This window comes from Nerophis ophidion, linkage group LG23 (genome assembly GCF_033978795.1).
Source record: "Nerophis ophidion isolate RoL-2023_Sa linkage group LG23, RoL_Noph_v1.0, whole genome shotgun sequence".
Lineage (NCBI taxonomy): Eukaryota > Metazoa > Chordata > Actinopteri > Syngnathiformes > Syngnathidae > Nerophis > Nerophis ophidion.
Genome location: NC_084633.1, coordinates 40,428,009 through 40,455,510, shown reverse-complemented (window position 1 = coordinate 40,455,510; position 27,502 = coordinate 40,428,009). Strand labels below are relative to the sequence as shown.

The 27,502-nt window shown below is 43.3% G+C and overlaps 1 protein-coding gene across 4 annotated transcripts in view; it reads right to left on the bottom strand.

The window, feature by feature from the left end:
- Positions 1-27,502, bottom strand: part of LOC133541283 (MICAL-like protein 1) — a 249,806-nt gene that overhangs the window by 203,983 nt on the left and 18,321 nt on the right. For 3 of the 4 annotated variants that reach the window (XM_061884597.1, XM_061884600.1, XM_061884598.1), the window contains 2 exons: positions 23,014-23,061; positions 22,792-22,949 (listed from right to left, as the gene is read on the bottom strand). In XM_061884597.1, the coding sequence (XP_061740581.1) occupies positions 22,792-22,949; positions 23,014-23,061 (206 nt within the window). The remainder of the gene's footprint in view (positions 1-22,791; positions 22,950-23,013; positions 23,062-27,502) is intronic. The other variant, XM_061884599.1, reaches the window with a different exon arrangement.

The following is a 27,502-nucleotide window of genomic DNA, read 5'->3' as shown; positions in this document are numbered from 1 at the left end:
CACACCTGCAAGAAATACATGTCACTAAACAGCAGACACACCTGCAAGGACGTACATGTCACGAAACACAGAGCACACCTGCAAGACGTACATGTCACTAACACACCCACACCTGCTTGACGTACGATGGTCACTAAACACGAGACACACCTGGCAAGACGTACATGTCACTAAACACAGACACACCTGCAAGACGTACATGTCACTAAACACAGACACACCTGCAAGACGTACATGTCACTAAAACACAGACACACCTGCAAGACGTACATGTCACTAAACACAGACACACCTGCAAAGACGTACATGTCACTAAACACAGACACACCTGCAAGACGTACATGTCACTAAACACAGACACACCTGCTAGACGTACATGTCACTAAACACAGACACACCTGCAAGACGTACATGTCACTAAACACAGACACACCTGCAAGACGTACATGTCACTAAACACAGACACACCTGCAAGACGTACATGTCACTAAACACAGACACACCTGCAAGACGTACATGTCACTAAAACACAGACACACCTGCAAGACGTACATGTCACTAAACACAGACACACCTGCAAGACGTACATGTCACTAAACACAGACACACCTGCAAGACGTACATGTCACTAAACACAGACACACCTGCAAGACGTACATGTCACTAAACACAGACACACCTGCAAGACGTACATGTCACTAAACACAGACACACCTGCAAGACGTACATGTCACTAAACACAGACACACCTGCAAGACGTACATGTCACTAAACACAGACACACCTGCATGACGTACATGTCACTAAACACAGACACACCTGCAAGACGTACATGTCACTAAACACAGACACACCTGCAAGACGTACATGTCACTAAACACAGACACACCTGCTAGACGTACATGTCACTAAACACAGACACACCTGCAAGACGTACATGTCACTAAACACAGACACACCTGCAAGACGTACATGTCACTAAACACAGACACACCTGCAAGACGTACATGTCACTAAACACAGACACACCTGCGAGACGTACATGTCACTAAACACAGACACACCTGCGAGACGTACATGTCACTAAACACAGACACACCTGCAAGACGTACATGTCACTAAACACAGACACACCTGCAAGACGTACATGTCACTAAACACAGACACACCTGCAAGACGTACATGTCACTAAACACAGACACACCTGCAAGACGTACATGTCACTAAACACAGACACACCTGCAAGACGTACATGTCACTAAACACAGACACACCTGCAAGACGTACATGTCACTAAACACAGACACACCTGCATGACGTACATGTCACTAAACACAGACACACCTGCAAGACGTACATGTCACTAAACACAGACACACCTGCAAGACGTACATGTCACTAAACACAGACACACCTGCGAAGACGTACATGTCACTAAACACAGACACACCTGCAAGACGTACATGTCACTAAACACAGACACACCTGCAAGACGTACATGTCACTAAACACAGACACACCTGCAAGACGTACATGTCACTAAACACAGACACACCTGCAAGACGTACATGTCACTAAACACAGACACACCTGCAAGACGTACATGTCACTAAACACAGACACACCTGCAAGACGTACATGTCACTAAACACAGACACACCTGCAAGACGTACATGTCACTAAACACAGACACACCTGCAAGACGTACATGTCACTAAACACAGACACACCTGCAAGACGTACATGTCACTAAACACAGACACACCTGCTAGACGTACATGTCACTAAACACAGACACACCTGCAAGACGTACATGTCACTAAACACAGACACACCTGCAAGAACGTACATGTCACTAAACACAGACACACCTGCAAGACGTACATGTCACTAAACACAGACACACCTGCAAGACGTACATGTCACTAAACACAGACACACCTGCAAGACGTACATGTCACTAAACACAGACACACCTGCAAGACGTACATGTCACTAAACACAGACACACCTGCAAGACGTACATGTCACTAAACACAGACACACCTGCAAGACGTACATGTCACTAAACACAGACACACCTGCAAGACGTACATGTCACTAAACACAGACACACCTGCAAGACGTACATGTCACTAAACACAGACACACCTGCAAGACGTACATGTCACTAAACACAGACACACCTGCAAGACGTACATGTCACTAAACACAGACACACCTGCTAGACGTACATGTCACTAAACACAGACACACCTGCAAGACGTACATGTCACTAAACACAGACACACCTGCAAGACGTACATGTCACTAAACACAGACACACCTGCAAGACGTACATGTCACTAAACACAGACACACCTGCTAGACGTACATGTCACTAAACACAGACACACCTGCAAGACGTACATGTCACTAAACACAGACACACCTGCAAGACGTACATGTCACTAAACACAGACACACCTGCTTGACGTACATGTCACTAAACACAGACACACCTGCAAGACGTACATGTCACTAAACACAGACACACCTGCAAGACGTACATGTCACTAAACACAGACACACCTGCAAGACGTACATGTCACTAAACACAGACACACCTGCAAGACGTACATGTCACTAAACACAGACACACCTGCAAGACGTACATGTCACTAAACACAGACACACCTGCAAGACGTACATGTCACTAAACACAGACACACCTGCAAGACGTACATGTCACTTAAACACAGACACACCTGCAAGACGTACATGTCACTAAACACAGACACACCTGCTTGACGTACATGTCACTAAACACAGACACACCTGTTGACGTACATGTCACTAAACACAGACACACCTGCAAGACGTACATGTCACTAAACACAGACACACCTGCAAGACGTACATGTCACTAAACACAGACACACCTGCAAGACGTACATGTCACTAAACACAGACACACCTGCAAGACGTACATGTCACTAAACACAGACACACCTGCAAGACGTACATGTCACTAAACACAGACACACCTGCTTGACGTACATGTCACTAAACACAGACACACCTGCAAGACGTACATGTCACTAAACACAGACACACCTGCAAGACGTACATGTCACTAAACACAGACACACCTGCAAGACGTACATGTCACTAAACACAGACACACCTGCTTGACGTACATGTCACTAAACACAGACACACCTGCAAGACGTACATGTCACTTAAACACAGACACACCTGCAAGACGTACATGTCACTAAACACAGACACACCTGCTTGACGTACATGTCACTAAACACAGACACACCTGCAAGACGTACATGTCACTAAACACAGACACACCTGCAAGACGTACATGTCACTAAACACAGACACACCTGCAAGACGTACATGTCACTAAACACAGACACACCTGCATGACGTACATGTCACTAAACACAGACACACCTGCAAGACGTACATGTCACTAAACACAGACACACCTGCAAGACGTACATGTCACTAAACACAGACACACCTGCAAGACGTACATGTCACTAAACACAGACACACCTGCAAGACGTACATGTCACTAAACACAGACACACCTGCAAGACGTACATGTCACTAAACACAGACACACCTGCAAGACGTACATGTCACTAAACACAGACACACCTGCAAGACGTACATGTCACTAAACACAGACACACCTGCAAGACGTACATGTCACTAAACACAGACACACCTGCAAGACGTACATGTCACTAAACACAGACACACCTGCAAGACGTACATGTCACTAAACACAGGACACACCTGCAAGACGTACATGTCACTAAACACAGACACACCTGCAAGACGTACATGTCACTAAACACAGACACACCTGCTTGACGTACATGTCACTAAACACAGACACACCTGCAAGACGTACATGTCACTAAACACAGACACACCTGCAAGACGTACATGTCACTAAACACAGACACACCTGCAAGACGTACATGTCACTAAACACAGACACACCTGCAAGACGTACATGTCACTAAACACAGACACACCTGCAAGACGTACATGTCACTAAACACAGACACACCTGCAAGACGTACATGTCACTAAACACAGACACACCTGCTTGACGTACATGTCACTAAACACAGACACACCTGCAAGACGTACATGTCACTAAACACAGACACACCTGCAAGACGTACATGTCACTAAACACAGACACACCTGCAAGACGTACATGTCACTAAACACAGACACACCTGCTAGACGTACATGTCACTAAACACAGACACACCTGCAAGACGTACATGTCACTAAACACAGACACACCTGCAAGACGTACATGTCACTAAACACAGACACACCTGCAAGACGTACATGTCACTAAACACAGACACACCTGCAAGACGTACATGTCACTAAACACAGACACACCTGCAAGACGTACATGTCACTAAACACAGACACACCTGCAAGACGTACATGTCACTAAACACAGACACACCTGCAAGACGTACATGTCACTAAACACAGACACACCTGCAAGACGTACATGTCACTAAACACAGACACACCTGCAAGACGTACATGTCACTAAACACAGACACACCTGCAAGACGTACATGTCACTAAACACAGACACACCTGCAAGACGTACATGTCACTAAACACAGACACACCTGCAAGACGTACATGTCACTAAACACAGACACACCTGCAAGACGTACATGTCACTAAACACAGACACACCTGCAAGACGTACATGTCACTAAACACAGACACACCTGCAAGACGTACATGTCACTAAACACAGACACACCTGCAAGACGTACATGTCACTAAACACAGACACACCTGCGAGACGTACATGTCACTAAACACAGACACACCTGCGAGACGTACATGTCACTAAACACAGACACACCTGCGAGACGTACATGTCACTAAACACAGACACACCTGCTAGACGTACATGTCACTAAACACAGACACACCTGCTTGACGTACATGTCACTAAACACAGACACACCTGCGAGACGTACATGTCACTAAACACAGACACACCTGCAAGACGTACATGTCACTAAACACAGACACACCTGCAAGACGTACATGTCACTAAACACAGACACACCTGCAAGACGTACATGTCACTAAACACAGACACACCTGCAAGACGTACATGTCACTAAACACAGACACACCTGCAAGACGTACATGTCACTAAACACAGACACACCTGCAAGACGTACATGTCACTAAACACAGACACACCTGCTAGACGTACATGTCACTAAACACAGACACACCTGCAAGACGTACATGTCACTAAACACAGACACACCTGCGAGACGTACATGTCACTAAACACAGACACACCTGCAAGACGTACATGTCACTAAACACAGACACACCTGCAAGACGTACATGTCACTAAACACAGACACACCTGCTAGACGTACATGTCACTAAACACAGACACACCTGCTTGACGTACATGTCACTAAACACAGACACACCTGCAAGACGTACATGTCACTAAACACAGACACACCTGCAAGACGTACATGCCTACCACACCCACCCTACCACACACAGACACACCTGCAAGACGTACATGTCACTAAACACAGACACACCTGCAAGACGTACATGTCACTAAACACAGACACACCTGCAAGACGTACATGTCACTAAACACAGACACACCTGCTAGACGTACATGTCACTAAACACAGACACACCTGCAAGACGTACATGTCACTAAACACAGACACACCTGCAAGACGTACATGTCACTAAACACAGACACACCTGCAAGACGTACATGTCACTAAACACAGACACACCTGCAAGACGTACATGTCACTAAACACAGACACACCTGCAAGACGTACATGTCACTAAACACAGACACACCTGCAAGACGTACATGTCACTAAACACAGACACACCTGCAAGACGTACATGTCACTAAACACAGACACACCTGCAAGACGTACATGTCACTAAACACAGACACACCTGCAAGACGTACATGTCACTAAACACAGACACACCTGCAAGACGTACATGTCACTAAACACAGACACACCTGCAAGACGTACATGTCACTAAACACAGACACACCTGCAAGACGTACATGTCACTAAACACAGACACACCTGCAAGACGTACATGTCACTAAACACAGACACACCTGCAAGACGTACATGTCACTAAACACAGACACACCTGCAAGACGTACATGTCACTAAACACAGACACACCTGCAAGACGTACATGTCACTAAACACAGACACACCTGCAAGACGTACATGTCACTAAACACAGACACACCTGCAAGACGTACATGTCACTAAACACAGACACACCTGCAAGACGTACATGTCACTAAACACAGACACACCTGCAAGACGTACATGTCACTAAACACAGACACACCTGCAAGACGTACATGTCACTAACACAGACACACCTGCAAGACGTACATGTCACTAAACACAGACACACCTGCAAGACGTACATGTCACTAAACACAGACACACCTGCAAGACGTACATGTCACTAAACACAGACACACCTGCAAGACGTACATGTCACTAAACACAGACACACCTGCAAGACGTACATGTCACTAAACACAGACACACCTGCAAGACGTACATGTCACTAAACACAGACACACCTGCAAGACGTACATGTCACTAAACACAGACACACCTGCAAGACGTACATGTCACTAAACACAGACACACCTGCAAGACGTACATGTCACTAAACACAGACACACCTGCAAGACGTACATGTCACTAAACACAGACACACCTGCAAGACGTACATGTCACTAAACACAGACACACCTGCATGACGTACATGTCACTAAACACAGACACACCTGCAAGACGTACATGTCACTAAACACAGACACACCTGCAAGACGTACATGTCACTAAACACAGACACACCTGCAAGACGTACATGTCACTAAACACAGACACACCTGCAAGACGTACATGTCACTAAACACAGACACACCTGCAAGACGTACATGTCACTAAACACAGACACACCTGCTAGACGTACATGTCACTAAACACAGACACACCTGCAAGACGTACATGTCACTAAACACAGACACACCTGCAAGACGTACATGTCACTAAACACAGACACACCTGCAAGACGTACATGTCACTAAACACAGACACACCTGCAAGACGTACATGTCACTAAACACAGACACACCTGCAAGACGTACATGTCACTAAACACAGACACACCTGCAAGACGTACATGTCACTAAACACAGACACACCTGCAAGACGTACATGTCACTAAACACAGACACACCTGCAAGACGTACATGTCACTAAACACAGACACACCTGCAAGGACGTACATGTCACTAAACACAGACACACCTGCAAGACGTACATGTCACTAAACACAGACACACCTGCAAGACGTACATGTCACTAAACACAGACACACCTGCAAGACGTACATGTCACTAAACACAGACACACCTGCAAGACGTACATGTCACTAAACACAGACACACCTGCAAGACGTACATGTCACTAAACACAGACACACCTGCAAGACGTACATGTCACTAAACACAGACACACCTGCAAGACGTACATGTCACTAAACACAGACACACCTGCAAGACGTACATGTCACTAAACACAGACACACCTGCAAGACGTACATGTCACTAAACACAGACACACCTGCAAGACGTACATGTCACTAAACACAGACACACCTGCAAGACGTACATGTCACTAAACACAGACACACCTGCAAGACGTACATGTCACTAAACACAGACACACCTGCAAGACGTACATGTCACTAAACACAGACACACCTGCAAGACGTACATGTCACTAAACACAGACACACCTGCTAGACGTACATGTCACTAACACAGACACACCTGCAAGACGTACATGTCACTAAACACAGACACACCTGCAAGACGTACATGTCACTAAACACAGACACACCTGCTAGACGTACATGTCACTAAACACAGACACACCTGCAAGACGTACATGTCACTAAACACAGACACACCTGCAAGACGTACATGTCACTAAACACAGACACACCTGCTAGACGTACATGTCACTAAACACAGACACACCTGCAAGACGTACATGTCACTAAACACAGACACACCTGCAAGACGTACATGTCACTAAACACAGACACACCTGCAAGACGTACATGTCACTAAACACAGACACACCTGCAAGACGTACATGTCACTAAACACAGACACACCTGCAAGACGTACATGTCACTAACACAGACACACCTGCAAGACGTACATGTCACTAAACACAGACACACCTGCAAGACGTACATGTCACTAAACACAGACACACCTGCAAGACGTACATGTCACTAAACACAGACACACCTGCAAGACGTACATGTCACTAAACACAGACACACCTGCAAGACGTACATGTCACTAAACACAGACACACCTGCAAGACGTACATGTCACTAAACACAGGACACACCTGCAAGACGTACATGTCACTAAACACAGACACACTGCAAGACGTACATGTCACTAAACACAGACACACCTGCAAGACGTACATGTCACTAAACACAGACACACCTGCAAGACGTACATGTCACTAAACACAGACACACCTGCAAGACGTACATGTCACTAAACACAGACACACCTGCTAGACGTACATGTCACTAAACACAGACACACCTGCAAGACGTACATGTCACTAAACACAGACACACCTGCAAGACGTACATGTCACTAAACACAGACACACCTGCTAGACGTACATGTCACTAAACACAGACACACCTGCAAGACGTACATGTCACTAAACACAGACACACCTGCGAGACGTACATGTCACTAAACACAGACACACCTGCAAGACGTACATGTCACTAAACACAGACACACCTGCAAGACGTACATGTCACTAAACACAGACACACCTGCAAGACGTACATGTCACTAAACACAGACACACCTGCAAGACGTACATGTCACTAAACACAGACACACCTGCTAGACGTACATGTCACTAAACACAGACACACCTGCAAGACGTACATGTCACTAAACACAGACACACCTGCAAGACGTACATGTCACTTAAACACAGACACACCTGCTTGACGTACATGTCACTAAACACAGACACACCTGCAAGACGTACATGTCACTAAACACAGACACACCTGCAAGACGTACATGTCACTAAACACAGACACACCTGCTAGACGTACATGTCACTAAACACAGACACACCTGCAAGACGTACATGTCACTAAACACACACACACCTGCAAGACGTACATGTCACTAAACACAGACACACCTGCAAGACGTACATGTCACTAAACACAGACACACCTGCTAGACGTACATGTCACTAAACACAGACACACCTGCAAGACGTACATGTCACTAAACACAGACACACCTGCAAGACGTACATGTCACTTAAACACAGACACACCTGCTTGACGTACATGTCACTAAACACAGACACACCTGCTTGACGTACATGTCACTAAACACAGACACACCTGCAAGACGTACATGTCACTAAACACAGACACACCTGCAAGACGTACATGTCACTAAACACAGACACACCTGCTAGACGTACATGTCACTTAAACACAGACACACCTGCTTGACGTACATGTCACTAAACACAGACACACCTGCAAGACGTACATGTCACTAAACACAGACACACCTGCAAGACGTACATGTCACTAAACACAGACACACCTGCTAGACGTACATGTCACTAAACACAGACACACCTGCAAGACGTACATGTCACTAAACACAGACACACCTGCAAGACGTACATGTCACTAAACACAGACACACCTGCTAGACGTACATGTCACTAAACACAGACACACCTGCAAGACGTACATGTCACTAAACACAGACACACCTGCGAGACGTACATGTCACTAAACACAGACACAGACTGCAAGACGTACATGTCACTAAACACAGACACACCTGCAAGACGTACATGTCACTAAACACAGACACACCTGCAAGACGTACATGTCACTAAACACAGACACACCTGCAAGACGTACATGTCACTAAACACAGACACACCTGCAAGACGTACATGTCACTAAACACAGACACACCTGCAAGACGTACATGTCACTAAACACAGACACACCTGCAAGACGTACATGTCACTAAACACAGACACACCTGCTAGACGTACATGTCACTTAAACACAGACACACCTGCTTGACGTACATGTCACTAAACACAGACACACCTGCAAGACGTACATGTCACTAAACACAGACACACCTGCAAGACGTACATGTCACTAAACACAGACACACCTGCTTGACGTACATGTCACTAAACACATACACACCTGCAAGACGTACATGTCACTAAACACAGACACACCTGCAAGACGTACATGTCACTAAACACAGACACACCTGCAAGACGTACATGTCACTAAACACAGACACACCTGCAAGACGTACATGTCACTAAACACAGACACACCTGCAAGACGTACATGTCACTAAACACAGACACACCTGCAAGACGTACATGTCACTAAACACAGACACACCTGCTAGACGTACATGTCACTTAAACACAGACACACCTGCTTGACGTACATGTCACTAAACACAGACACACCTGCAAGACGTACATGTCACTAAACACAGACACACCTGCAAGACGTACATGTCACTAAACACAGACACACCTGCTTGACGTACATGTCACTAAACACATACACACCTGCAAGACGTACATGTCACTAAACACAGACACACCTGCAAGACGTACATGTCACTAAACACAGACACACCTGCAAGACGTACATGTCACTAAACACAGACACACCTGCAAGACGTACATGTCACTAAACACAGACACACCTGCAAGACGTACATGTCACTAAACACAGACACACCTGCAAGACGTACATGTCACTAAACACAGACACAACCTGCGAGACGTACATGTCACTAAACACAGACACACCTGCAAGACGTACATGTCACTAAACACAGACACACCTGCAAGACGTACATGTCACTAAACACAGACACACCTGCAAGACGTACATGTCACTAAACACAGACACACCTGCTAGACGTACATGTCACTAAACACAGACACACCTGCTAGACGTACATGTCACTAAACACAGACACACCTGCAAGACGTACATGTCACTAAACACAGACACACCTGCGAGACGTACATGTCACTAAACACAGACACACCTGCAAGACGTACATGTCACTAAACACAGACACACCTGCAAGACGTACATGTCACTAAACACAGACACACCTGCAAGACGTACATGTCACTAAACACAGACACACCTGCAAGACGTACATGTCACTAAACACAGACACACCTGCTAGACGTACATGTCACTAAACACAGACACACCTGCAAGACGTACATGTCACTAAACACAGACACACCTGCTAGACGTACATGTCACTAAACACAGACACACTGCTAGACGTACATGTCACTAAACACAGACACACCTGCAAGACGTACATGTCACTAAACACAGACACACCTGCTAGACGTACATGTCACTAAACACAGACACACCTGCAAGACGTACATGTCACTAAACACAGACACACCTGCAAGACGTACATGTCACTAAACACAGACACACCTGCAAGACGTACATGTCACTAAACACAGACACACCTGCTAGACGTACATGTCACTAAACACAGACACACCTGCTAGACGTACATGTCACTAAACACAGACACACCTGCAAGACGTACATGTCACTAAACACAGACACACCTGCGAGACGTACATGTCACTAAACACAGACACACCTGCAAGACGTACATGTCACTAAACACAGACACACCTGCAAGACGTACATGTCACTAAACACAGACACACCTGCAAGACGTACATGTCACTAAACACAGACACACCTGCAAGACGTACATGTCACTAAACACAGACACACCTGCAAGACGTACATGTCACTAAACACAGACACACCTGCAAGACGTACATGTCACTAAACACAGACACACCTGCAAGACGTACATGTCACTAAACACAGACACACCTGCTAGACGTACATGTCACTAACACAGCACCAGACACACCTGCAAGACGTACATGTCACTAAACACAGACACACCTGCTAGACGTACATGTCACTAAACACAGACACACCTGCTAGACGATACATGTCACTAAACACAGACACACCTGCAAGACGTACATGTCACTAAACACAGACACACCTGCGAGACGTACATGTCACTAAACACAGACACACCTGCAAGACGTACATGTCACTAAACACAGACACACCTGCAAGACGTACATGTCACTAAACACAGACACACCTGCTAGACGTACATGTCACTAAACACAGACACACCTGCAAGACGTACATGTCACTAAACACAGACACACCTGCTAGACGTACATGTCACTAAACACAGACACACCTGCTAGACGTACATGTCACTAAACACAGACACACCTGCAAGACGTACATGTCACTAAACACAGACACACCTGCGAGACGTACATGTCACTAAACACAGACACACCTGCAAGACGTACATGTCACTAAACACAGACACACCTGCAAGACGTACATGTCACTAAACACAGACACACCTGCAAGACGTACATGTCACTAAACACAGACACACCTGCAAGACGTACATGTCACTAAACACAGACACACCTGCTAGACGTACATGTCACTAAACACAGACACACCTGCAAGACGTACATGTCACTAAACACAGACACACCTGCTAGACGTACATGTCACTAAACACAGACACACCTGCTAGACGTACATGTCACTAAACACAGACACACCTGCAAGACGTACATGTCACTAAACACAGACACACCTGCAGAGACGTACATGTCACTAAACACAGACACACCTGCAAGACGTACATGTCACTAAACACAGACACACCTGCAAGACGTACATGTCACTAAACACAGACACACCTGCTAGACGTACATGTCACTAAACACAGACACACCTGCGAGACGTACATGTCACTAAACACAGACACACCTGCAAGACGTACATGTCACTAAACACAGACACACCTGCGAGACGTACATGTCACTAAACACAGACACACCTGCAAGACGTACATGTCAACTAAACACAGACACACCTGCAAGACGTACATGTCACTAAACACAGACACACCTGCGAGACGTACATGTCACTAAACACAGACACACCTGCAAGACGTACATGTCACTAAACACAGACACACCTGCAAGACGTACATGTCACTAAACACAGACACACCTGCTAGACGTACATGTCACTAAACACAGACACACCTGCGAGACGTACATGTCAACTAAACACAGACACACCTGCAAGACGTACATTGTCACTAAACACAGACACACCTGCGAGACGTACATGTCACTAAACACAGACACACCTGCAAGACGTACATGTCAACTAAACACAGACACACCTGCAAGACGTACATGTCACTAAACACAGACACACCTGCGAGACGTACATGTCACTAAACACAGACACACCTGCAAGACGTACATGTCACTAAACACAGACACACCTGCAAGACGTACATGTCACTAAACACAGACACACCTGCAAGACGTACATGTCACTAAACACAGACACACCTGCGAGACGTACATGTCACTAAACACAGACACACCTGCAAGACGTACATGTCACTAAACACAGACACACCTGCAAGACGTACATGTCACTAAACACAGACACACCTGCAAGACGTACATGTCACTAAACACAGACACACCTGCAAGACGTACATGTCACTAAACACAGACACACCTGCAAGACGTACATGTCACTAAACACAGACACACCTGCAAGACGTACATGTCACTAAACACAGACACACCTGCAAGACGTACATGTCACTAAACACAGACACACCTGCAAGACATACATGTCACTAAACACAGACACACCTGCTTGACGTACATGTCACTAAACACAGACACACCTGCAAGACGTACATGTCACTAAACACAGACACACCTGCAAGACGTACATGTCACTAAACACAGACACACCTGCAAGACGTACATGTCACTAAACACAGACACACCTGCAAGACGTACATGTCACTAAACACAGACACACCTGCAAGACGTACATGTCACTAAACACAGACACACCTGCAAGACGTACATGTCACTAAACACAGACACACCTGCAAGACGTACATGTCACTAAACACAGACACACCTGCAAGACGTACATGTCACTAAACACAGACACACCTGCAAGACGTACATGTCAGTAAACACAGACACACCTGCAAGACGTACATGTCACTAAACACAGACACACCTGCAAGACGTACATGTCACTAAACACAGACACACCTGCAAGACGTACATGTCACTAAACACAGACACACCTGCTTGACGTACATGTCACTAAACACAGACACACCTGCAAGACGTACATGTCACTAAACACAGACACACCTGCTAGACGTACATGTCACTAAACACAGACACACCTGCTAGACGTACATGTCACTAAACACAGACACACCTGCAAGACGTACATGTCACTAAACACAGACACACCTGCGAGACGTACATGTCACTAAACACAGACACACCTGCAAGACGTACATGTCACTAAACACAGACACACCTGCAAGACGTACATGTCACTAAACACAGACACACCTGCAAGACGTACATGTCACTAAACACAGACACACCTGCAAGACGTACATGTCACTAAACACAGACACACCTGCAAGACGTACATGTCACTAAACACAGACAAACCTGCTAGACGTACATGTCACTAAACACAGACACACCTGCAAGACGTACATGTCACTAAACACAGACACACCTGCGAGACGTACATGTCACTAAACACAGACACACCTGCAAGACGTACATGTCACTAAACACAGACACACCTGCAAGACGTACATGTCACTAAACACAGACACACCTGCAAGACGTACATGTCACTAAACACAGACACACCTGCGAGACGTACATGTCACTAAACACAGACACACCTGCGAGACGTACATGTCACTAAACACAGACACACCTGCTAGACGTACATGTCACTAAACACAGACACACCTGCAAGACGTACATGTCAACTAAACACAGACACACCTGCAAGACGTACATGTCACTAAACACAGACACACCTGCGAGACGTACATGTCACTAAACACAGACACACCTGCAAGACGTACATGTCACTAAACACAGACACACCTGCAAGACGTACATGTCACTAAACACAGACACAACTGCAAGACATACATGTCACTAAACACAGACACACCTGCTTGACGTACATGTCACTAAACACAGACACACCTGCAAGACGTACATGTCACTAAACACAGACACACCTGCAAGACGTACATGTCACTAAACACAGACACACCTGCAAGACGTACATGTCACTAAACACAGACACACCTGCAAGACGTACATGTCACTAAACACAGACACACCTGCAAGACGTACATGTCACTAAACACAGACACACCTGCAAGACATACATGTCACTAAACACAGACACACCTGCTTGACGTACATGTCACTAAACACAGACACACCTGCAAGACAGTACATGTCACTAAACACAGACACACCTGCAAGACGTACATGTCACTAAACACAGACACACCTGCAAGACGTACATGTCACTAAACACAGACACACCTGGCAAGACGTACATGTCACTAAACACAGACACACCTGCAAGACGTACATGTCACTAAACACAGACACACCTGCAAGACGTACATGTCACTAAACACAGACACACCTGCAAGACGTACATGTCACTAAACACAGACACACCTGCAAGACGTACATGTCACTAAACACAGACACACCTGCAAGACGTACATGTCACTAAACACAGACACACCTGCAAGACGTACATGTCACTAAACACAGACACACCTGCAAGACGTACATGTCAGTAAACACAGACACACCTGCAAGACGTACATGTCACTAAACACAGACACACCTGCAAGACGTACATGTCACTAAACACAGACACACCTGCAAGACGTACATGTCACTAAACACAGACACACCTGCAAGACGTACATGTCACTAAACACAGACACACCTGCAAGACGTACATGTCACTAAACACAGACACACCTGCAAGACGTACATGTCAGTAAACACAGACACACCTGCAAGACGTACATGTCACTAAACACAGACACACCTGCAAGACGTACATGTCACTAAACACAGACACACCTGCAAGACGTACATGTCACTAAACACAGACACACCTGCTTGACGTACATGTCACTAAACACAGACACACCTGCAAGACGTACATGTCACTAAACACAGACACACCTGCTAGACGTACATGTCACTAAACACAGACACACCTGCTAGACGTACATGTCACTAAACACAGACACACCTGCAAGACGTACATGTCACTAAACACAGACACACCTGCGAGACGTACATGTCACTAAACACAGACACACCTGCAAGACGTACATGTCACTAAACACAGACACACCTGCAAGACGTACATGTCACTAAACACAGACACACCTGCAAGACGTACATGTCACTAAACACAGACACACCTGCAAGACGTACATGTCACTAAACACAGACACACCTGCAAGACGTACATGTCACTAAACACAGACAAACCTGCTAGACGTACATGTCACTAAACACAGACACACCTGCAAGACGTACATGTCACTAAACACAGACACACCTGCGAGACGTACATGTCACTAAACACAGACACACCTGCAAGACGTACATGTCACTAAAACACAGACACACCTGCAAGACGTACATGTCACTAAACACAGACACACCTGCAAGACGTACATGTCACTAAACACAGACACACCTGCGAGACGTACATGTCACTAAACACAGACACACCTGCGAGACGTACATGTCACTAAACACAGACACACCTGCTAGACGTACATGTCACTAAACACAGACACACCTGCAAGACGTACATGTCAACTAAACACAGACACACCTGCAAGACGTACATGTCACTAAACACAGACACACCTGCGAGACGTACATGTCACTAAACACAGACACACCTGCAAGACGTACATGTCACTAAACACAGACACACCTGCAAGACGTACATGTCACTAAACACAGACACAACTGCAAGACATACATGTCACTAAACACAGACACACCTGCTTGACGTACATGTCACTAAACACAGACACACCTGCAAGACGTACATGTCACTAAACACAGGACACACCTGCAAGACGTACATGTCACTAAACACAGACACACCTGCAAGACGTACATGTCACTAAACACAGACACACCTGCAAGACGTACATGTCACTAAACACAGACACACCTGCAAGACGTACATGTCACTAAACACAGACACACCTGCAAGACGTACATGTCACTAAACACAGACACACCTGCAAGACGTACATGTCACTAAACACAGACACACCTGCAAGACATACATGTCACTAAACACAGACACACCTGCTTGACGTACATGTCACTAAACACAGACACACCTGCAAGACATACATGTCACTAAACACAGACACACCTGCTTGACGTACATGTCACTACACACAGACACACCTGCAAGACGTACATGTCACTAAACACAGACACACCTGCAAGACGTACATGTCACTAAACACAGACACACCTGCAAGACGTACATGTCACTAAACACAGACACACCTGCAAGACGTACATGTCACTAAACACAGACACACCTGCAAGACGTACATGTCACTAAACACAGACACACCTGCAAGACGTACATGTCACTAAACACAGACACACCTGCAAGACGTACATGTCACTAAACACAGACACACCTGCAAGACGTACATGTCACTAAACACAGACACACCTGCAAGACGTACATGTCAGTAAACACAGACACACCTGCAAGACGTACATGTCACTAAACACAGACACACCTGCAAGACGTACATGTCACTAAACACAGACACACCTGCAAGACGTACATGTCACTAAACACAGACACACCTGCTTGACGTACATGTCACTAAACACAGACACACCTGCAAGACGTACATGTCACTAAACACAGACACACCTGCAAGACGTACATGTCACTAAACACAGACACACCTGCAAGACGTACATGTCACTAAACACAGACACACCTGCAAGACGTACATGTCACTAAACACAGACACACCTGCAAGACGTACATGTCACTAAACACAGACACACCTGCAAGACGTACATGTCAGTAAACACAGACACACCTGCAAGACGTACATGTCACTAAACACAGACAACACCTGCTTGACGTACATGTCACTAAACACAGACACACCTGCAAGACGTACATGTCACTAAACACAGACACACCTGCAAGACGTACATGTCACTAAACACAGACACACCTGCTTGACGTACATGTCACTAAACACAGACACACCTGCAAGAAGTACATGTCACTAAACACAGACACACCTGCAAGACGTACATGTCACTAAACACAGACACACCTGCTAGACGTACATGTCACTAAACACAGACACACCTGCAAGACGTACATGTCACTAAACACAGACACACCTGCAAGACGTACATGTCACTAAACACAGACACACCTGCAAGACGTACATGTCACTAAACACAGACACACCTGCAAGACGTACATGTCACTAAACACAGACACACCTGCAAGACGTACATGTCACTAAACACAGACACACCTGCAAGACGTACATGTCACTAAACACAGACACACCTGCTAGACGTACATGTCACTAAACACAGACACACCTGCTAGACGTACATGTCACTAAACACAGACACACCTGCAAGACGTACATGTCACTAAACACAGACACACCTGCGAGACGTACATGTCACTAAACACAGACACACCTGCTAGACGTACATGTCACTAAACACAGACACACCTGCTAGACGTACATGTCACTAAACACAGACACACCTGCAAGACGTACATGTCACTAAACACAGACACACCTGCGAGACGTACATGTCACTAAACACAGACACACCTGCAAGACGTACATGTCACTAAACACAGACACACCTGCAAGACGTACATGTCACTAAACACAGACACACCTGCAAGACGTACATGTCACTAAACACAGACACACCTGCGAGACGTACATGTCACTAAACACAGACACACCTGCGAGACGTACATGTCACTAAACACAGACACACCTGCTAGACGTACATGTCACTAAACACAGACACACCTGCAAGACGTACATGTCACTAAACACAGACACACCTGCAAGACGTACATGTCACTAAACACAGACACACCTGCAAGACGTACATGTCACTAAACACAGACACACCTGCAAGACGTACATGTCACTAAACACAGACACACCTGCAAGACGTACATGTCACTAAACACAGACACACCTGCAAGACGTACATGTCAGTAAACACAGACACACCTGCAAGACGTACATGTCACTAAACACAGACACACCTGCAAGACGTACATGTCACTAAACACAGACACACCTGCAAGACGTACATGTCACTAAACACAGACACACCTGCTTGACGTACATGTCACTAAACACAGACACACCTGCAAGACGTACATGTCACTAAACACAGACACACCTGCTAGACGTACATGTCACTAAACACAGACACACCTGCTAGACGTACATGTCACTAAACACAGACACACCTGCAAGACGTACATGTCACTAAACACAGACACACCTGCGAGACGTACATGTCACTAAACACAGACACACCTGCAAGACGTACATGTCACTAAACACAGACACACCTGCGAGACGTACATGTCACTAAACACAGACACACCTGCGAGACGTACATGTCACTAAACACAGACACACCTGCAAGACGTACATGTCACTAAACACAGACACACCTGCAAGACATACATGTCACTAAACACAGACACACCTGCTTGACGTACATGTCACTAAACACAGACACACCTGCAAGACGTACATGTCACTAAACACAGACACACCTGCAAGACGTACACGTCACTAAACACAGACACACCTGCAAAACGTACATGTCACTAAACACAGACACACCTGCAAGACGTACATGTCACTAAACACAGACACACCTGCGAGACGTACATGTCACTAAACACAGACACACCTGCGAGACGTACATGTCACTAAACACAGACACACCTGCTAGACGTACATGTCACTAAACACAGACACACCTGCAAGACGTACATGTCACTAAACACAGACACACCTGCAAGACGTACATGTCACTAAACACAGACACACCTGCGAGACGTACATGTCACTAAACACAGACACACCTGCGAGACGTACATGTCACTAAACACAGACACACCTGCTAGACGTACATGTCACTAAACACAGACACACCTGCAAGACGTACATGTCACTAAACACAGACACACCTGCAAGACGTACATGTCAGTAAACACAGACACACCTGCAAGACGTACATGTCACTAAACACAGACACACCTGCAAGACGTACATGTCACTAAACACAGACACACCTGCAAGACGTACATGTCACTAAACACAGACACACCTGCAAGACGTACATGTCACTAAACACAGACACACCTGCAAGACGTACATGTCACTAAACACAGACACACCTGCAAGACGTACATGTCACTAAACACAGACACACCTGCAAGACGTACATGTCAGTAAACACAGACACACCTGCAAGACGTACATGTCACTAAACACAGACACACCTGCAAGACGTACATGTCACTAAACACAGACACACCTGCAAGACGTACATGTCACTAAACACAGACACACCTGCTTGACGTACATGTCACTAAACACAGACACACCTGCAAGACGTACATGTCACTAAACACAGACACACCTGCTAGACGTACATGTCACTAAACACAGACACACCTGCTAGACGTACATGTCACTAAACACAGACACACCTGCAAGACGTACATGTCACTAAACACAGACACACCTGCGAGACGTACATGTCACTAAACACAGACACACCTGCAAGACGTACATGTCACTAAACACAGACACACCTGCTAGACGTACATGTCACTAAACACAGACACACCTGCAAGACGTACATGTCACTAAACACAGACACACCTGCTAGACGTACATGTCACTAAACACAGACACACCTGCTAGACGTACATGTCACTAAACACAGACACACCTGCAAGACGTACATGTCACTAAACACAGACACACCTGCGAGACGTACATGTCACTAAACACAGACACACCTGCAAGACGTACATGTCACTAAACACAGACACACCTGCAAGACGTACATGTCACTAAACACAGACACACCTGCAAGACGTACATGTCACTAAACACAGACACACCTGCAAGACGTACATGTCACTAAACACAGACACACCTGCTAGACGTACATGTCACTAAACACAGACACACCTGCAAGACGTACATGTCACTAAACACAGACACACCTGCTAGACGTACATGTCACTAAACACAGACACACCTGCTAGACGTACATGTCACTAAACACAGACACACCTGCAAGACGTACATGTCACTAAACACAGACACACCTGCGAGACGTACATGTCACTAAACACAGACACACCTGCAAGACGTACATGTCACTAAACACAGACACACCTGCAAGACGTACATGTCACTAAACACAGACACACCTGCAAGACGTACATGTCACTAAACACAGACACACCTGCGAGACGTACATGTCACTAAACACAGACACACCTGCGAGACGTACATGTCACTAAACACAGACACACCTGCAAGACGTACATGTCACTAAACACAGACACACCTGCAAGACGTACATGTCAACTAAACACAGACACACCTGCAAGACGTACATGTCACTAAACACAGACACACCTGCGAGACGTACATGTCACTAAACACAGACACACCTGCAAGACGTACATGTCACTAAACACAGACACACCTGCAAGACGTACATGTCACTAAACACAGACACACCTGCTTGACGTACATGTCACTAAACACAGACACACCTGCAAGACGTACATGTCACTAAACACAGACACACCTGCTAGACGTACATGTCACTAAACACAGACACACCTGCAAGACGTACATGTCACTAAACACAGACACACCTGCGAGACGTACATGTCACTAAACACAGACACACCTGCAAGACGTACATGTCACTAAACACAGACACACCTGCGAGACGTACATGTCACTAAACACAGACACACCTGCAAGACGTACATGTCACTAAACACAGACACACCTGCAAGACGTACATGTCACTAAACACAGACACACCTGCGAGACGTACATGTCACTAAACACAGACACACCTGCAAGACGTACATGTCACTAACACAGACACACCTGCGAGACGTACATGTCACTAAACACAGACACACCTGCAAGACGTACATGTCACTAAACACAGACACACCTGCTTGACGTACATGTCACTAAACACAGACACACCTGCAAGACGTACATGTCACTAAACACAGACACACCTGCTAGACGTACATGTCACTAAACACACACACACCTGCTAGACGTACATGTCACTAAACACAGACACACCTGCAAAAGGTAAACGTCAGTTTGACAGCAAACACAAGGTGAGTGCTCACAGGTACCTGAAGCAGCTGCGGTGGTAGACCTCTCCTCGGACCAGGTGTCTCTGGACCAGGTGCACATGTTGCAGGCAGCGGGGACAAGACGCGTGCGCCCTCCTGCCTCCACGGCCGCCGTCTTCGAAGGAAGGAGGAGCCGGGGAGCGCTGAAAAAGTTCAAACTGGAAATGAACGGCGATGAACGGCGGGGGGGGGGATCACTTTATGAGATGGACTCCCGTTCACCTGCTTGGGCAAGACCAGGTGTGCCGACCTCAGATTGGAAGGACCGGCGGCAAAGTCAAGAGAGGAAGATGTAAATGATGGCTGCTGTGCAAACATCCTCTTCTGGCACAGACTAAACATTAGTTCTTATTTAAAGTCCAAGTCATGCAAGCGGCACGTTTTGTCACTTTATAATGGGACTTTTGGGGATATTTATCATACACCACCAGTGATAGCATCAGTGTAATATTCCCTTCGACCCCAGTGTTCCCACACAAGTAGACACCCACTTGTTCTCTCTCGTTAATGAACACATCATAAGGGGACTTGTATTTCTTATGTTGTTATGTTTCATATAATACCAGTGTTACCATATTATGATTTATTTTTGGCAGATTGACACAAGTAGACTTGGTGCTACCAGAATAACATTTGTATAAAAGAGTGGGATGAGAAGTTCAACACAAATGTACTAAAAAGTGACCTTGGACTATGATGTGAAATAAAAGTTTATACAAGGGGACTATAATGTAAAATCAAAGTAGATAAAAGTGGAATAAAAGTGGACTATAATGTGAAATGTAAGTAGCAAAAAGTGGACTATAATGTGAAATCAAAGTAGTTACAAGTGGACTATAATGTGAAATAAAGTAAATAAATCAAAGTAGTTATAAGTGGACTATAATGTGAAATGAAAGTAGCTAAAAGTGGAATAAAAGTGGACTGTAATGTGAAATCAAAGTAGATAAAAGTGGAATAAAAAGTGGACTGTAATGTGAAATCAAAGTAGATAAAAGTGGAATAAAAAGTGGACTATAATGTGAAATCAAAGTAGTTACAAGTGGACTATAATGCGAAATTAAAGTAAATAAATCAAAGTAGTTATAAGTGGACAATAATGTGAAATGAAAGTAGCTAAAAGTGGAATAAAAGTGGACTGTAATGTGAAATCAAAGTAGCTAAAAGTGGAATAAAAGTGGACTGTAATGTGAAATCAAAGTAGATAAAAGTGGAATAAAAAGTGGACTATAATGTGAAATCAAAGTAGTTACAAGTGGACTATAATGCGAAATTAAAGTAAATAAATCAAATTAGTTATAAGTGGACTATAATGTGAAATGAAAGTAGCTAAAAGTGGAATAAAAGTGCACTATAATGTGAAATGAAAGTAGATAAAAGTGGAATAAAAAGTGGACTATAATGTGAAATGAAAGTAAATACAAGTGGACTATAATGTGAAATCAAAGTAGTTACAAGAGGACTATAATGTGAAATTAAAGTAGATTAAAGTAGAATAAAAAGTGGAATATAATGTGAAATCAAAGTAGTTACAAGTGGACTATAATGCAAAATTAAAGTAAATAAATCAAAGTAGTTATAAGTGGACTATAATGCGAAATTAAAGTAAATAAATCAAAGTAGTTATAAGTGGACTATAATGTGAAATGAAAGTAGCTAAAAGTGGAATAAAAGTGGACTGTAATGTGAAATCAAAGTAGCTAAAAGTGGAATAAAAGTGGACTGTAATGTGAAATCAAAGTAGATAAAAGTGGAATAAAAAGTGGACTATAATGTGAAATCAAAGTAGTTACAAGTGGACTATAATGCGAAATTAAAGTAAATAAATCAAAGTAGTTATAAGTGGACTATAATGTGAAATGAAAGTAGCTAAAAGTGGAATAAAAGTGCACTATAATGTGAAATGAAAGTAGGTAAAAGTGGAATAAAAAGTGGACTATAATGTGAAATGAAAGTAAATACAAGTGGACTATAATGTGAAATCAAAGTAGTTACAAGAGCACTATAATGTGAAATTAAAGTAGATTAAAGTAGAATAAAAAGTGGACTATAATGTGAAATCAAAGTAGTTACAAGTGGACTATAATGCAAAATTAAAGTAAATAAATCAAAGTAGTTATAAGTGGACTATAATGCGAAATTAAAGTAAATAAATCAAAGTAGTTATAAGTGGACTATAATGTGAAATGAAAGTAACTAAAAGTGGAATAAAAGTGGACTATAATGTGAAATGAAAGTAGGTAAAAGTGGAATAAAAAGTGGACTACAATGTGAAATGAAAGTAAATACAAGTGGACTATAATGTGAAATCAAAGTAGTTACAAGTGGACTATAATGTGAAATTAAAGTAGATTAAAGTAGAATAAAAAGTGGACTATAATGTGAAATCAAAGTAGTTACAAGTGGACTATAATGCAAAATTAAAGTAAATTAATCAAAGTAGTTATAAGTGGACTATAATGCGAAATTAAAGTAAATAAATCAAAGTAGTTATAAGTGGACTATAATGTGAAATGAAAGTAACTAAAAGTGGAATAAAGGTGGACTGTAATGTGAAATGAAAGTAGATAAAAGTGGAATAAAAAGTGGACTATAATGTGAAATGAAAGTAAATACAAGTGGACTATAATGTGAAATCAAAGTAGTTACAAGAGGACTATAATGTGAAATTAAAGTAGATTAAAGTAGAATAAAAAGTGGACTATAATGTGAAATCAAAGTAGTTACAAGTGGACTATAATGCAAAATTAAAGTAAATTAATCAAAGTAGTTATAAGTGGACTATAATGCGAAATTAAAGTAAATAAATCAAAGTAGTTATAAGTGGACTATAATGTGAAATGAAAGTAACTAAAAGTGGAATAAAGGTGGACTGTAATGTGAAATGAAAGTAGATAAAAGTGGAATAAAAAGTGGACTATAATGTGAAATCAAAGTAGTTACAAGAGGACTATAATGTTAAATTAAAGTAGATTAAAGAGGAATAAAAAGTGGACTATAATGTGAAATCAAAGTAGTTACAAGTGGAATAAAAAGTGGACTATAATGTGAAATCAAAGTAGTTACAAGAGGACTATAATGGGAAATTAAAGTAGATTAAAGAGGAATAAAAAGTGGACTATAATGTGAAATCAAAGTAGTTACAAGTGGACTATAATGCGAAATTAAAGTAAATAAATCAAAGTAGTTATAAGTGGACTATAATGTGAAATGAAAGTAGATAAAAGTGGAATAAAAGTGGACTATAATGTGTAATGAAAGTAGATAAAAGGGGAATAAAAGTGGACTATAATGTGAAATGAAAGTAGATACAAGTAGACTATAATGTGAAATCAAAGTAGTTACAAGTGGACTATAATATAATATCAAAGTAGTTTCAAGTGGACTATAATACGAAATGAAATTAGATATAAGTGGAATAAAAGTGGACTATGATATGAAATGAAAGTAGATACAAGTCAAATAAAAGTGGACTATGATATGAAATGAAAGTAGATACAAGTGAAGTGAAGTGAAGTGAATTATATTTATATAGCGCTTTTCTCTAGTGACTCAAAGCGCTTTACATAGTGTAGTGGAATAAAAGTAGACTATGATGTGAAATGAAAGTAGATATTAGTAGAAGAAAAAATGGACTATAATGTGCAATGAAAGTAGATACAAGTGGAATAAAAGTGGACTATGATCTGAAATGAAAGTAGATACAAGTGGAATAAAATTGGACTATGATATAAAATGTAAGTAGATATTAGTGGAATAAAAGTGGACTACAATGTGAAATGAAAGTATATATTAGTGGAATAAAAGTGGACTATGATGTGAAATGAAAGTAGATACAAGTGGAATAAAAGTGGACTATGATGTGAAATGAAAGTAGATACAAGTGGAATAAAAGTGGACTATGATATAAAATGTAAGTAGATATTAGTGGAATAAAAGTGGACTACAATGTGAAATGAAAGTATATATTAGTGGAATAAAAGTGGACTATGATGTGAAATTAAAGTAGATACAAGTGGAATAAAAGTGGACTATGATGTGAAATGAAAGTAGATACAAGTGGAATAAACGTGGACTATGATATAAAATGTAAGTAGATATTAGTGGAATAAAAGTGGACTACAATGTGATATGAAAGTATATATTAGTGGAATAAAAGTGGACTATGATGTGAAATGAAAGTAGATACAAGTGGAATAAAAGTGGACTATGATATAAAATGTAAGTAGATATTAGTGGAATAAAAGTGGACTATGATGTGAAATGAAAGTAGATACAAGTGGAATAAAAGTGGACTATGATGTGAAATGAAAGTAGATACAAGTGGAATAAAAGTGGACTACAATGTGAAATGAAAGTATATATTAGTGGAATAAAAGTGGACTATGATGTGAAATGAAAGTAGATACAAGTGGAATAAAAGTGGACTATGATGTGAAATGAAAGTAGATACAAGTGGAATAAAAGTGGACTATGATATAAAATGTAAGTAGATATTAGTGGAATAAAAGTGGAATACAATGTGAAATGAAAGTATATATTAGTGGAATAAAAGTGGACTATGATGTGAAATGAAAGTAGATACAAGTGGAATAAAAGTGGACTATGATATAAAATGTAAGTAGATATTAGTGGAAAAAAAGTGGACTACAATTTGAAATGAAAGTATATATTAGTGGAATAAAAGTGGACTATGATGTGAAATGAAAGT